This window comes from Branchiostoma floridae, chromosome 5 (genome assembly GCF_000003815.2).
Source record: "Branchiostoma floridae strain S238N-H82 chromosome 5, Bfl_VNyyK, whole genome shotgun sequence".
In the NCBI taxonomy this organism is placed as follows: Eukaryota; Metazoa; Chordata; class Leptocardii; order Amphioxiformes; family Branchiostomatidae; genus Branchiostoma; species Branchiostoma floridae.
The window spans coordinates 10,685,368-10,700,083 of record NC_049983.1 but is presented as its reverse complement, the minus strand read 5'-3'; the positions used below and the strand labels follow the sequence as shown (position 1 = coordinate 10,700,083).

General features: G+C 40.7%; 1 protein-coding gene across 1 annotated transcript; it reads left to right on the top strand.

Moving 5' to 3' along the window:
* The first annotated feature begins 8,892 nt into the window (after positions 1–8,892).
* LOC118416162 lies at positions 8,893–12,403 on the top strand. Its single transcript, XM_035821240.1, has 9 exons — positions 8,893–8,913; positions 9,077–9,151; positions 9,447–9,504; positions 9,693–9,838; positions 10,093–10,158; positions 10,312–10,369; positions 10,668–10,957; positions 11,295–11,366; positions 11,889–12,403. Exons 1-9 carry the CDS (start codon positions 8,893–8,895, stop codon positions 12,051–12,053), a joined length of 951 nt encoding a protein of 316 aa, XP_035677133.1. The 3' UTR covers positions 12,054–12,403.
* The last annotated feature ends 2,313 nt before the right edge of the window (positions 12,404–14,716 follow it).

Below are 14,716 nucleotides of genomic sequence, written 5' to 3'. Positions count from 1 at the left end.
CCATGTATGAATAGTGATAAGCCTCTCACTGCCTTTACTAAAGGGTGCAATAAAAGATTGAAAAAATAACATGCGGTTATTGTTCTGTCTCTAGAGTCGATTCCGAGTCACCACGAGGGTTGCAATTGTCATCATTTACAAATGTTTTCAATTGTTTTCAATTATATGTCCAGGAGATTTTATACTTTTGAAATATTTCTAATGCTATTTGAACTTTCTAAATATTTTCCCCGGTCTGTAAAACCTTTGAAATATTCACGATGTGGAACAGAACACTTATAACAGTTTGTAAACAATGGTAACAGCATTTTGCCATTATTTACCATTTTCTACCATTTTTTGTAATATTGGGTCAGTGGGGTGGGAAGAAAGCAATTCACACATCCTTGCAAAGTATGGTTGGGTGTCATGTCAATGGCCTACCACAAAGGACCCATCAGTGCCCATCAGTGAAATCTAAAAATAGACCAGGCAGACAAAAGGGGCTAACTTTTATGGGGCAATAAATTAATTCTACCATTTGGCAAGGTTTACCATTTTTTGTAAATATTTCTAAAAGTGAAAGAATCCTGCAGATGTTTGAAAATTATTGTAAACAAAGAGATTTTTGTGAGATCTCTTTCAAAATGTTTCCAAAGTATTCAAAGGAATTCAAATAGATTCAAAATTCCATATTAATATTTTTGAAAAAATTATGATTGTTGGAGCTTAGATATTCTTTTATTCAAAATAATTACAACTTATTACAATTATTGTCTAAAAACCCTCATGGTGTCTCGGAATGGACTCTATAGCTCAATATGAATACGTCCATGAACAGTTTAGAAATTCTTTCGGATGGATAATTCATTTGTGACACCAACACACACTTTCCATAATAGAGACTAGTGTGACTTCTGAGCTACCAACGATCATCGTACATAGAGAACGATTTGTTTTTGCGTTGTTTGTGTGTGTTTGTGTGTGTGTGTGTGTGTGTGTGTGTGTGTGTGTTTGTGTGTGTGTGTGCGTGTGTGTGTGTGTGTGTGTGTGTGTGTGTGTGTGTGTGTCTGCGTGTGTATAAGAGAGAGAGAGAAAAAAAAGAGATTCATTAATTATACACCAATTTTTAAGTTATCATCATCATCATCCGGCTGGGCGTGCTGGTGGCACGGATGGCCATGACTCTTAAGTCAAAGATTCCAATTTTGGTCGTTCAATAGTTTCTGATTGATCGCTGCCTAGCATTACTAAATGATTTAATCTACTTCAATGTTTCAAACCAAATATGATCCAGAAGTCCCACTCCTTTCTACTTCGGCTACACTCCAGTTGCTGAAAGGAAATTCAGCAGAAAGGGCCAGGCAAAGAAGCCATTACCCAGTTTTTTGCCTATCGTTCTTTTTTTATATTTCTGAGAATGGCATATCAATATATGAACGACTATATATGACCGGAAGGGCGTTAAAATGTTAGCACTCTACACCCACGAAGTTCCCTTCCCATTGTGTACGGACGCCATCTGTGTACTTCTCGTTTCCCTCTGAGGGCTACTGAGAAGGCTAAAATGAGAAGTTATCCATGACTGTAATTTTACGTCATGTTGGTATTTACCAGCAACTAAATGTCAAAAATGTTACGGACAGACACTCAGGTATTTAGAGTTGTCGCTTTGGGCGTAACTGTTAGGTTGTTTTGCCCAAAACCCAAAGGTCCTGGGTACGAGTCCTCTGATATGTCACCGACGTTGTGCCCTTGGGAGAGGCACTTGAGCGAATTCTTCCACTTCACTCGGGAGTAATTTCGGCTACGGAGATCTCTCGGATAGGACGTTAATGGAGGTTCTGTGTTTGAGAAGAGCCACATCGAGCACGTTAAGGATCCCGCTACGCTTATCGCAAAGAAAAGGGGTGCTTCCTAGTTTGAGTTGATGAAACAAATCTATCCGAATATAATGTTAAAGCTGGTGTGTTACACCATGAGAAACAAATCTAAAAATCTAATAAACTGACCCCTCATAAAAGAGCTCTCCGATTGTAAATTGATGCTTGCTAGTATGGACATGTACCATGATTTAAATGTGTAGAAGCGACGCGTCCTCTCTTAGTTTGAGACTTGCTACAGGTCAACGATCTAGGGTCGATCTGACGGTCGTTGACCAACAAAATGGAGAAGTTACATCTTACGCCCTTTCTGGTGATAAACTGGTTGTCTTCTTCGTGTGTTATCATTAAGCTTAGAAAAACTTCCCTGTGTCAATTGCAGGTACGACTGTGGGGAAATCCCGGTAAGATGATGTATTAGTAACAACAATATAATGTCTTTGCTCGACTGTAAAGAAGAAGAAGACATACATATAATTCTTCACCGATTTCTTTCCACGTGATACGATAATCAATACCAACCATCAAATGATGATGTGCAGACATTCCATCAGTATCAGATTGAAGAACTCATCTTTCTCACCAATGTTTGCTGCGGCCAAATGTAATTCCATAGAGAAATGGCGGAAACAGTTACAAAGATGTCTGTAAGGAACAAATTCAAAACAGTCAGGAAAGAAAGCGTTATGGTATATATATCAAGAGACACGAATACTGAGCAATCATAATCTAGTGCGCTCTATCGGGAAAGATATGGCCAATTTGACATGAGTTCTTGGAAGATTGACGTCCTGCTTTACACTCCCTTGGCAAACAATGTCTTCTCCCAATTCATGACCGAGCTTCTAATATAGCACAATATTCACTAAAGAAGCCACGCTTCAAATGTACGATCTTTGGTTATACTTACCCTTGATATAACAGAAGCTGCATCACGTGTCCCGCTGATGTATAGTACATTTCCACTACAAATTGATAACTGAGCTGCCAGGTATGAGAAAGGCATTGCAACTCATCCGTAAATTTGCAGAACTCTTCCTTCGGACAGAATGTGCCATCGAATCAAGTATCGGGTCGACGGGGCCTTGTTACCTACACTTCTGTTTCCTCTCTTTCAAAATGACTCACTAATCACTGATGGAGGAACCGCATGCGTACACCATACAGCGAGCTCTAAATTTCCAAATAAGAGCCAATAGGAAACCAACGTTTGGGATCGGTGGCCATTTACGCCTGGTCTTAAGCAAAAAAGCAAACAATTTACCTCTTTTATGTGTTACCTACCGAGAATTAAGGAAGAATGTGAGGGACTTCCCCTCTGTAGTACCCAACAGTACCTGCTGTACTATAAAGATCAGTACGGTATTCCCCTTTCTTGTACAACCCAACATGTTGGCCCTGCTGTTGCTCCTTCTCGCCCCGGCACAGGCTCGGGAATCCCGGCAAGAATTCTGTCAGGCGCTCTGTTCCCAGGTGAGTTTATATCAGCTGCAGTAGCACTTCGTGAGGAAACGCAACTATCAATTCCTCCGGCCTTTTTATTTTTGAACTACTCCTTTGAGAACTGATAGTCTCACTTCCCTTGGCAGCTGAAGCATTCTGAGAAGGAAGTCTGAAATACTTGGAACTGGTCCTTCGTGACGATAACGGAAATGCTTGATACGACATAGTTCAAATGGATGAACAAAGGCCTATTTAGAAATACAACCTTTGCGCGAAAATTTAAAAAATACAGCAAAATACGAGATATTTCAACCAGATACAGGCGGATCGATACAGACGGATCCAACTTGAATCCGTAGAATACTCGAAATTTAGATTTTCAGCGATCCGGAATGTTTGGATCCCAACGAAATCCCAAATTAGGATTTTCAACGGATGCTAAGCCGTATCTATAAGGATATTTCCGTGTCTCTGAACTAAAACGCACGTATGAAGATTGGACCTATGCACGCAGCCGCTACTGCGTCTTGCTGCAGCTGCATATACCAGCTGCTACTTGCAGAAGGTACCATGTTACCCATAGCAAAACAGTCACCAAAAAAATCATATAAAGACATTGTGGTCAATATTGTGGAGCACTAGTCTAATGTCAGTCACTCATGAAAGATCACTATTTTTCCCAACAACGGCTTCCATGATTAACGGATTGTGTTCAAACTCCACTCCTAAAGCCTTTCAAGATAATGGCTGTGGATTTGAAAGTATCACTGGTTTCACACGGTGGATAAGAAAGTATGACTAGTTTCATACAGCGGATTTGAAAGTACATGTGTAGCTGGTTTCATGCTGCTGATTTACTGCACAATGTCTTCTTTGTATAGAAGTTCATCTGTGTTGGTAAATGCCTTTTTGGTCCCCCAAGAATGCAGCCTTGCTCAGTCGTCAGTCATATTAATGCTCGGATTTACTTTGAGGGAGGCAAAACAGGTGTAAACCACCTGTCTGTTAATATGACCAAGAACTACAAATATTTGTGCCAGTCTTTGAAATTAACATGCAACATGATAAGCTTTTAAAATCACATAACCTTCGCCAGTTTTACTCTTACTTTGAACGTACATTTATTATACTACGAGGGACGTTAAACAAGTCCTCGGCCTTACGAAGACATAAGGATCGCAAGTTGTTAAGTATGAAGCATTTGCTGAATGTCCACCAGAATCCAAGCGTCTGTGATCATTACTTTACAAGCCACGCCGTTATAGAAGTCGGTAAGGTTAGGCGAGAGAGAAAGAAAACCATGAGCAATTGAGCTGCTGCTAGAGGTGTGCGGGTCACCTTTAAGGCTCTCTTTGCCCTGATTTAAATCACTTAGAAATACGAACTGATTCCTCGTCAATAGTGTCGACGATGTTCTTGAATGCGCAGATTTCATACCACATGGGGCATAAGAACCCACTCACACAGACTTAGCGGCTATATTATAATCGCATTTTCCATGCCTTTGACCTATTGATTTCAAAATGGCTGGCGCCACCTGCAAAGTGATGACCACAACATGATTTCAGCTTTAGTGAGTATTCATAAAAGCCCCATACACTTCATACCCCGAAATTCGCACCCCGAAATTCGAACTGTGTCCCTTGTTTCTGAGTAAGGTTGAGACCTCTATTGAAACCCCTTGTGATGGCCATGTATTTTAAAGAACTAACCTCTGTTGATGTTCTTCAGCCTGCTTCAGATAGAATATGTGGTCTGGGGACGTCTGGGAACTGTACGGAGGTCTGTCTGAGATATCCATCATCAGGAGGTGGGAAAACATTCAAGCTTTAAACTTCGCTTTTGTACAATAAAATAGCATGCAGATCCATCCATAGCATGTCGTGTTATGCTGTCAACATGCATACAGTACACACACACCACAGGCACTTCACCATGGCTCAACCGAAAACAGAACCTTCTTGGCAAAGGCAATGATGAAATCCAAGGCTTCTTTGTTAGAAATATTACAATTTTGAAATAAAACTGGTGGTACGTCTATTTGCCTGTTGTCCTTTTCATATTAGTTTTACGTAGAGTATGAGGAGAAGGACAACCTCAACCCAACCGTTCACACTTACGCCACATCTTCAGAAAAGACGCTGGAGCCGCATGTTCCCCGTTTAGCAACTTTATTCGAACCAACACACAACAAACATGTTTTGCCGTGTTTGGCTTGATACACCATGTTAATGGAATTTTCCAGAATGCACGGCATGGCCATTTGACATGCTCCCCGTGTACGAGTCTGTGCCCGGACCGCGTAATCTGAATGTAACGCCGGTAGACAGTAACAGTAACAGACAGGATGCAGTCAACATCAGCTGGCAACCCAGTGGAGACGGTACGTACCGGAATTTGCAATCTGTGATGGGACAGTTTTATAAGTGAGTCTAAGAGAAATATAGATGATAGTCCCTTTGGTTTAATGACTAATCAGGTAATTAAAAGCCTGTCTTGCATATTTTGTAGACAATTCAGCCATTGATCTGTACGTACTGATCAACAGTTTTGAAAATAATATCGCTGAATAGTGGAATCAATAAAGCTTATAACAAGATCATTGTAGTTGGATGTACATCAAATGATAGCTTTTTGTCATTCTCGATACGTCAATTAGACACTACGCAATACAAAATTATTCAAGCATTTGCAAAATTTCTCTTGATAGTAAGAAGTTTCAGATAGCACCCACTGTCTTTTCGTAAACGATCTGATAAAAGATATATTGGCTGCTATGATAAACGTTTGGTTCTTCATAGAATTTATCCAGTGACATGGTTTTTTGTTATCTTGTGCCACTGTCCTCTTTAGCCATCAGATGTCTGAAAGGGTTCACAGTACTCGTGGCCGAGATGAGTCCGGCATCTTCATCCATCTGTCATCAGATCATCCTGGGCTTTAATGTTACTTTGGCACATGAAGATAATCAGGTGAGGGGTTTTTCTTTTAATTTTCAAATTACTTGTGGCATACCTTTTGGTATGTATAATCATAAATTTTACACCTGCTTTGACATAACCTTTGTTTCTGTGTGATCCGGCTACATACAAATGAATGGACAGATATATCGGACAAATGATGAACCCACAAAAATTGTTCGTCAAATATAATCATATATATGTCTAAACAATACATTTATATAACGACTATTCATAATTAACCTGAAAATCCAGTCTACCTTGGATTGACTGGAGTTTTGACGGGGCAGAAGACGCTTTCATCCGCTAAAAAAAATCTTAGGCACCCGTTAATAAACTCAGTTTTAAGCGGTAGAAGTATAGGCGAAACCAACAGATTAGACTCCTGTCGTGTAAAACTGTCTTGTTCTGACGTGTTGTGCAGTGATAAACATTTGCATGTAGTGGTCTGTACAATGTAATGGGGTCCATGCGTTGCTTTGACGCCCGATCTTTATCAACAGAGAATCACACATTACGATTTGTGTGACAAGAAAGACTAAATATCAAAGGGTCAAGAATGTTTGCAATGTTATGTTTGTCAATTCTACCTGAAGCACAATAACAGCTTATCTGTGACAGGCACAATGATTCACCTGCTGTAGTAAAACGTTGTCGTTAGTTGAACAAACAAAAACACCCATCAACCAAAGAGGCTTATAACCACTGTAGCCTTTGACATAAAAGATCCATAACAGGAGCAAAACACATAGCAACAAGTCCGTGAATAGATTCAACAAAGAAAAACAGAAAACAGGAATCTCCTTAGGGCGTATCATTGTGTGTATTGGCTTTTACTGAGTTCCTTAAGTTCTGCTTCGAACTTCCTCTAATTCGTATTGCGCTTAACTGTGCACGTAGGAAACACAAACATTTGTTGTTGTCTTAATGAGTACATGTAAGTAGCTGTTCTACCGTGAGTCAGCACACCGGCGCCTTCTGCAAATATGATCCACCCATCCGGACTCGTGTTTGGGTATCACATTGCTGTCATGTGCCTCATGCGTTGTAATCAAATTTGACCATAAATCAAATCAATAAACTTGGTCATGGATTGTAAAAGTAAGCCTGTTGCCATCCTAGGTATTTTACTGGAGCTCTCGTATTGCCCTTCCCCCATATACCAAATGTTGGAAAGAAGGGAAATTATGGACCAGGATAGCACCCGCACTAAGGTTAACATAGAATCATTGACACTGGTACTGGTAACGTCCTAATATTAGAGAATAGCAACACTACATTTCAGATATACCTGTGATTTTCAGCCTACAGTTTGTTGTTCCTTTGGTTTTCAAGTTCAACTTAGAAAATGATCTCTTGATGCAGCTTTGTAATTTGTGCTGCCTGTATGTGGTACTGATATAAGCCTTACAGTTGACGTATGGACTTGTCCCACAGAAGAGGTTCAATCACGTGGTACGGGGTCTCCGCCCGGATACCAGGTACGGCATCACGGTCCGGTCCCTCCCGGCACGCAGGCCTGATGATGGGGATGAGGACAGTGTGCTCATCCAGAGGTACAGGACAAGATGTAAGTCAGCACATCAAAGTTCTTTATTCACAAACATTGTTATCTTCTTCAGGGCATAAATGGCTGGTTCACTTTGTACTGCAGTTAGGTGTCATTATTAACTGATGTGACAAAGACGTAAGTCACATGGTTTTCAAAAGCCGACGTTTCGATGGCCGTCTGTCCTCTTCTTCAAGGCAAGATTGGCTGGTACACTGTGCACTGCAGTTGGTTGCCATTACATGTGACAAAGAGATAATTCAGCAGATAAAATTATGTAGGACTCAAACTTTCCCTTGTTCTCAGACAAACAACATGTATATGTATATCCATGCTTAAACAAATTTCAGAAGCCTTCTTTTTATCTTCGAAGTTGTTCTCACTGTTCATACACAAGCGTTTTGTATGCAGAGCTCGTACTTGTGACCTGAAAGTCCATTCCGTGTTCCGCTAGAACCAGAAAACATGTACATTCCTTTTCATTATTGAAATACAGTGTTGATGTCGACTATCGTTGACATATCTTTGGCTGCTCTGTGAAGTTGGCAACTTCCTTGCAATGTTCCAGCTTGTGAGAACATCCCGGGGTGTAAGACGAGGCCCAGTCCGTCCCGATGGAACCCGCCCCAGCCAACAGTACGGTCCGTCGGCAGGACCGTCACTGTCAGGGCCAGGACTGCCCGACAGTTCAACATCCGCACGTACAACCTGTACCTGGGACAACCGAGTGGGAGCAGGCCATACCCGAAAATCATCAGCATGACGCGGAAAAACCTGGTAAGATTACCAACCACACTTCATATGAAATAGATACCATTGACACTTAATTGCTAAAACAGATTATTCCAAACAGTCACGTCAATGTCATCGAGCTTTTGTAATCCTGGATATCACCAAAAGACTACGTTTTTACTTAAATCACAAAACCCATCAATTTTGCAGTGAGATAGTTCATTAACCACTGCCTAAACCAATATTAGACATATTAGATGCACATAACAGTTGATTAAATATTACATTAGTGTTAAGTACCCATTTACTTTTCTCTTGAGAATGTTCATGCAATTAGCCAACGGGCATGATTTTGCAAATACTGATTGTATTAAGAGTTTAAAAAAACGTATTTAAGTCTTGACGATAAAATTGTGAGCTAGACGTGCTTTATTTGGCCAACACTCCATGAAGTACTACTTTTGTATGCAATACAACAAGTGTATTCCCGAGGCAATCTTGAAACATTTGCTCTACTCCCTTTTTCCTAGTCCCTTAAAGACAGCAATAAGAAGTACTTCCAACACACCTTCAATAACATCGCACCTGGACAGTACACCTTACAGGTGAGATTTACGTAGATGAGACGGAATTTTTGTCATGTGATCTGGGAGGCATACTTTGTCAATATTTCAAACTAGTTGTGACCAGATGCAGATATGTATTGAAGAAACCGCTGTAAAATGGACATTTTTGGATATTGATCTATCAATTCTACTTCTAACCACTTGCCCACTTACTAATAAAGTAAGATGTGAGTTTGTGGAAAGTGAGATGTGATTTCTTTAGCTAACCGGAAAACTTGAGTTTATGTTGTTGAGGAAATGTGATATTTATGTATCCCTGGTTTTATTCCTACAGTACAGCGTGGATGCTAGAGATCCATTCAGGAGTTACCCGTTGCAGTTTACTGTCACAGGTAAGATATGTACCGTTACATACGTGATGTTAACAGTATTAAACTTCTTCCATTGCACATTGCACTATCATGAGGAAGATTCATGCATTCCACCACAACTAACTGTCTCGGGAAAATGTACAACGTCTTCTGGCCAAACAATATCACAAATGATGAACTTCATAGTACAACCTTTCATTTTTCCCCAGACTGGATACCTGGTGACATTAATGTCCAACAATCCTGTCGTAACGTGACGGTTGAGTTTGAAGGCCCACCACCGGAGTACAACCTGTCTGCCTGCACCGTCATTCTCACCAGGAAGTCCTATCCTGAGTGCACATGGACACGGAATGTAAGCAACAAACTTACAAATGGTTGTTTCTCATCATAAAAGGTCTGGGCTTACTGCCTTTCATCGTCGACAAATGTTACATGCGTATTTGTTTGGAATGATATAATTTGTTTAATAGATCGAGATATATAACGTTAAGAGAGTTTGTAGCAAAACGATCTTGTTATCTGCTGATGATATCGCTATTTCTCAAATCTCTCTTATTTTAAATGTACGAAAATGTCAATGAACATTATTTTGTGAACATCTTATAGGTCATCTTGGAGAAAAATGTCTCCGTTGTGTTCGCGAACCTAAAGCCAGACATATATGCTGTGAAGGTAGGCGCATACATGTGATTCTTAACCATCATAGTAACCATGTACATATGTCTTTGAATGTTTCTTGCACTTGATTCCTGCGTTTGTATCTAATCGATATTCCTTTTTCAACGATGATGACACATGACATAATTTCTTGGTTTTGTCTTGCAGGTATCCTCCCCTTTTCCAGACGCATTTCCTGTGAAGGAAATGATAATCGAAGTAACAGGTTAGTTTCGATATGCTACATAGAATTAATGAATTCATGAAGAACGTCAAGCAATTTCAATCTCATTGCTCGAATCAAGTATCTGTACACTTCAACACAAACAACCACGAAGGCCAAAAAAATATCGAAAATTTTCGCTTTTACAGTTGGAGAAAAAAAGTCTAATAGTAATGTCACTAAGCATCATCTTACTGTTAGTAAGGGGGTTTGAAAGGGGGAAACTTGTGAAAGTAACAAAATCACTGCAACAAGAATGTAACTTTTACCCCTACCGTTTTTTTGTTTGTTCTATCTCTAGACTGGGTGCCGAGGAAACAGGATATAAATGTCAAAGTCAAGTCTGTGAACGTGAGAGCGGGTCGTGACCGTTCCGGCGGTGGCCACTCCAAGGGTCACTCTGGAGGACGCTCTAGGGGCCGAGCCAGCAGGCCACGCGGTAAGAAGAGCAAAGGCGGCCGCAAGAAGCAAGAGACGCGCGTACGCCTGACGTTCCCCCGGCCGGAGCCTCACCAGAAGTACGACTACAGCGGGTTTTACCTGTACCACGGGAAGGACCCGTCAAGTCTGGAGCGCCAGACAGTTCCTCGGGTAAATTTCATCTCCTGTCACAGAACAGCAGCTTTAGTGAACCTCCCCTCATTCCCTAATTATTCCAAGCCTTACCCTGCCCCTCTAATTCCTCATCGTAGTATCTCTCTCCTTATGTTTGTGCTATTCGGGATGAGTAGACGGAATGGGAGTTCTCTTCGGAACTTGTGGAGAAGTGTTCTGCAGTCTGATAACAAATATCATTGACATATTTTATAGCTTCGTCTGTAGAATAAAATACACGAAATCCCTTCTTGTTCGTGCTACACAAATGAGTATTTGATTCAACATTTGAGAGTACACATTCTTACTGTTGGGTTCATTTTTTTGGTAACAGCCGGAGGCAGAGAACTGGACCAACGTGACGGCCGTGCTGAAGGATATGCCGGGAGGGATACAGTTCTTTCAGGTATGGTGTTATACTTTTGTATGAATACAAAGTTTTCGTACTAGTTTTTCTGTTATGTCCGAATTGATCTACATGATAGATGGATTCTACATGGATATATCGTTTAAAACTTTTAGGCGGTACAATCACCTCATTCCTAGATATTGGGAAAAATCCAAGAACACTGTCTTCCAAAAATAGATTTAAAAAGAAAATCAAGGGTCTTAGTGGTAAGTGGGCAAATGCGTAGGTGGTTTAGGCACCTTTAGACAGATTGGCCGTGAGGCTCGATGGGCGTCACTCCACCGTCATGGGGGGCATGGGCATGGGCATGGTGAGTACCGAACTCAGGACCTACCGATTCTGATTCCAACGCACTAGCCGTTTCGCCACATGCACACAGACACTCCAAAAACAGATGAAATGTTCATAACCGTAATTTCATTTTGAAGCTTCTCAAAGAATAGCACTATTGCATGTCCATCCAGCTGAGCAGTTTTTTTCTCAAACCTGGCACTCTAACAGTCTTGACTGTACGTGCAGGTATCGGCACCCTATGACGACGCCCAGCGGAGTGATCTGCTGATGCTGCGTGTCCCACGCCGCTCGAGCTCGCGCCGCAGGAAGAACCGCCAGGACAGGAGGCGCAGACGTAAACATAACCGCAGCGAGGGCAGGCTCTCGCGTAGTAACGAAATTGAAGAATAGCAGAAGTACAGCGACTGAAGTGTCCATCTGCTCTGCAGATCTTCATATATTTTACTATTTGACATTTTGTGCATGGTACTCTAGATCTGTGATAGACCGTACCAGGAGAGTGCATACTAGAGCAAGAAATAAACGCCTACATGTAGAACTTTATGCACCTGGTTGGTGCTAATATATTTATCTGATGTAGTGCAAATGCACACTAAAAGAGCTTATTTTACTTAGCATCTATATTTCATTACTAGCAAAATACTATATATATGCACATGTATTTACTTACCTCAGATGCTATCAATATCAGGTTTACACAATCACTGCGAAATGAGGACAAGTTTGAATTCCTTGCTTACACGTAGTAAGGATCATCCTCATTACTTCTCTTGATTTTGCTCTTGAATCATGTGCGAGAAACTACCCGGAAATATAAGCGGAAACATATATTAGGGCGAAGATGGTATATTTTAATGTTATTGCCTACTTTCAAAGACAGACTTGCCTTCGAAATACTGCCGAGAAAGATGTACTTAACATTGTTGTGGAACGAGCCTTATATCACTTACACGCAATATAAAGTCTAAAGTATACTGTAAAGCCTGCAGTGTAATATTTCATATATATACGTATATTCGAGCACACAATAATTCTATATTTCACAACAGTTGCAGTTTACATTTTCATATCGTTCGTTCGTTCGTTCGTTCGTCCCATAGCCTTTTAATCAGCCGTAAGTAGCCGTAGGGGCAGTACAACATGTTATGCTGACTCAACAGGCTTTTAGTCCCCTGGCGGCGCCTATCTCCTCTCCTTTTTATATATTTACATATAAACATTTCTGCAGTTTTGACATCGATTTATTTATACAGATGTTATATCCATACAGATGTTATATCCATAGATGTTACTTTGTCACCTTGGACGTTGAACTTGAAGCAGTAAAGATTGGATATTTCAAGTGTAAGTGTTCTCTTTCCTTTCTGTGCACTCACCATTGGCGATTGAGAAAGTATTGTCAATGTGTGGACCTAGCTGAGACACATAAGACTGAGTCTTGAGTGTATCTAGTGTTTTAAAACTCTAGAATATAATTCTTAATTTGTGTGAAGAATGACGTTCTTGTTGGTTGTGACAACATTTCTTATCGCTTCAACTCTTGTTACAGGGAGGTTTTTGATCTCTAAATTTGCAACAATGTAGACATCTTATTTTTTTGCCCAGCATGTTTTATGAAGGCCAATTTGATGATAAGTGTGCAGATCCATTATGTTTGCTTACTTTGGCCTAAGCTGGTTTCATGGAATACATCCCATCAGAACTATGTATTAAGGTGCACTGAAGAGTCATAACTCTTTCTGCTAGCTTAAGCGCCTAGAGATTTTACATGTTGTGCTAGTTGGGTAAAAGGCCCCACGTGTATGAACTATGCAGGGGCAGGTCTGCTTTCTTGTGTGGGTGTTCAGCACCAAGGACGGGTATGCTCGCTTATGGGTGTATGGTGGTCAGCGCCAGTAACAACTATGTTTATCTGTGTGGATGGTGTTCAGCACCAAGGAGAGGTATGCTCGCTTGTGGGTGTATGGTGGTCAGCGCCAGGGACAAGTTTGTTTATCTGAGTGTGTGGATGGTGTTCAGCACCAAGGACGGGAATGTTCGGTTATGGGTGTATGGTGGTCAGCGCCAGGGACAAGTTTGTTTATCTGAGTGTGTGGATGGTTTTCAGCACCAAGGGCAAGTATGCTCGCTTATGGGCGTATGTTGGTCAGCGTCAGGGACAAGTGTGTTCATCTGTGTGGATGGTGTTTAGCACCAAGGACAGGTTCGGTTAGACAATCAATGAATTCAGGAATCACTTAATGTACCTAGCCATAGCGACCGTAAGAAAGAAAAGCCTGCAACAGTCAACCCGGCTATTCTTGGCGTCTCTGGGACGGCGTACTTGCTTGTATACATTTAGGCCACAGCAAGTAAATTTTATGGATGACATCCTCCACAGATTGCAAAAATAGTGCGATAGGGCGAAAAAAAACAAGATGGGTGAAAAAAAACAAGATGGCTACATCTTCAAAATTAGGCACCATAAAGTTGTGATGACTGTTGTAAAAAGAAATAAAGGGACAAAACATGGTATCAGAGCCAACAAGGCATTCATTCCTGTATTTAATTAATACATGTACTGGTGTGGTAAAAGTGACACTGGTGTGGTAGACATAGTTGGTAACCACACTCATAGCTTTCATATTGGTGTCACTTTTACAACTATCCAATAAGTTTCATTTCTACAACTACAGTCTTGGGTACCTTGCAATTGTCACTTGTACAAGTACAATTATTAGGCTACAACATGTTGACAATCCCTGCAGAAGAAAAAAATTCTTGTTTTTTTTTCTGAAATCAGGCAAAAATTAACGCGTGCGCTGATGCGTCATCCATAAAATTTACTTGCTGTGGCCTTATTAGGAAGGTGATAATGAGTTGGGGTGGTCTACACTCATCACAAAAGGACAATTATTGTCAAAGATAACGTATAAACTCAAGTACAATATTTCACTCACATTTATTAAACGTGATTGTCAAATAGAGAGAACATGGTCTGAGGTCATTGATCATTAAAAACATATCTTTGCACATGTTAATGCATGAAGTATAACATTATTTGGCAAACTGAA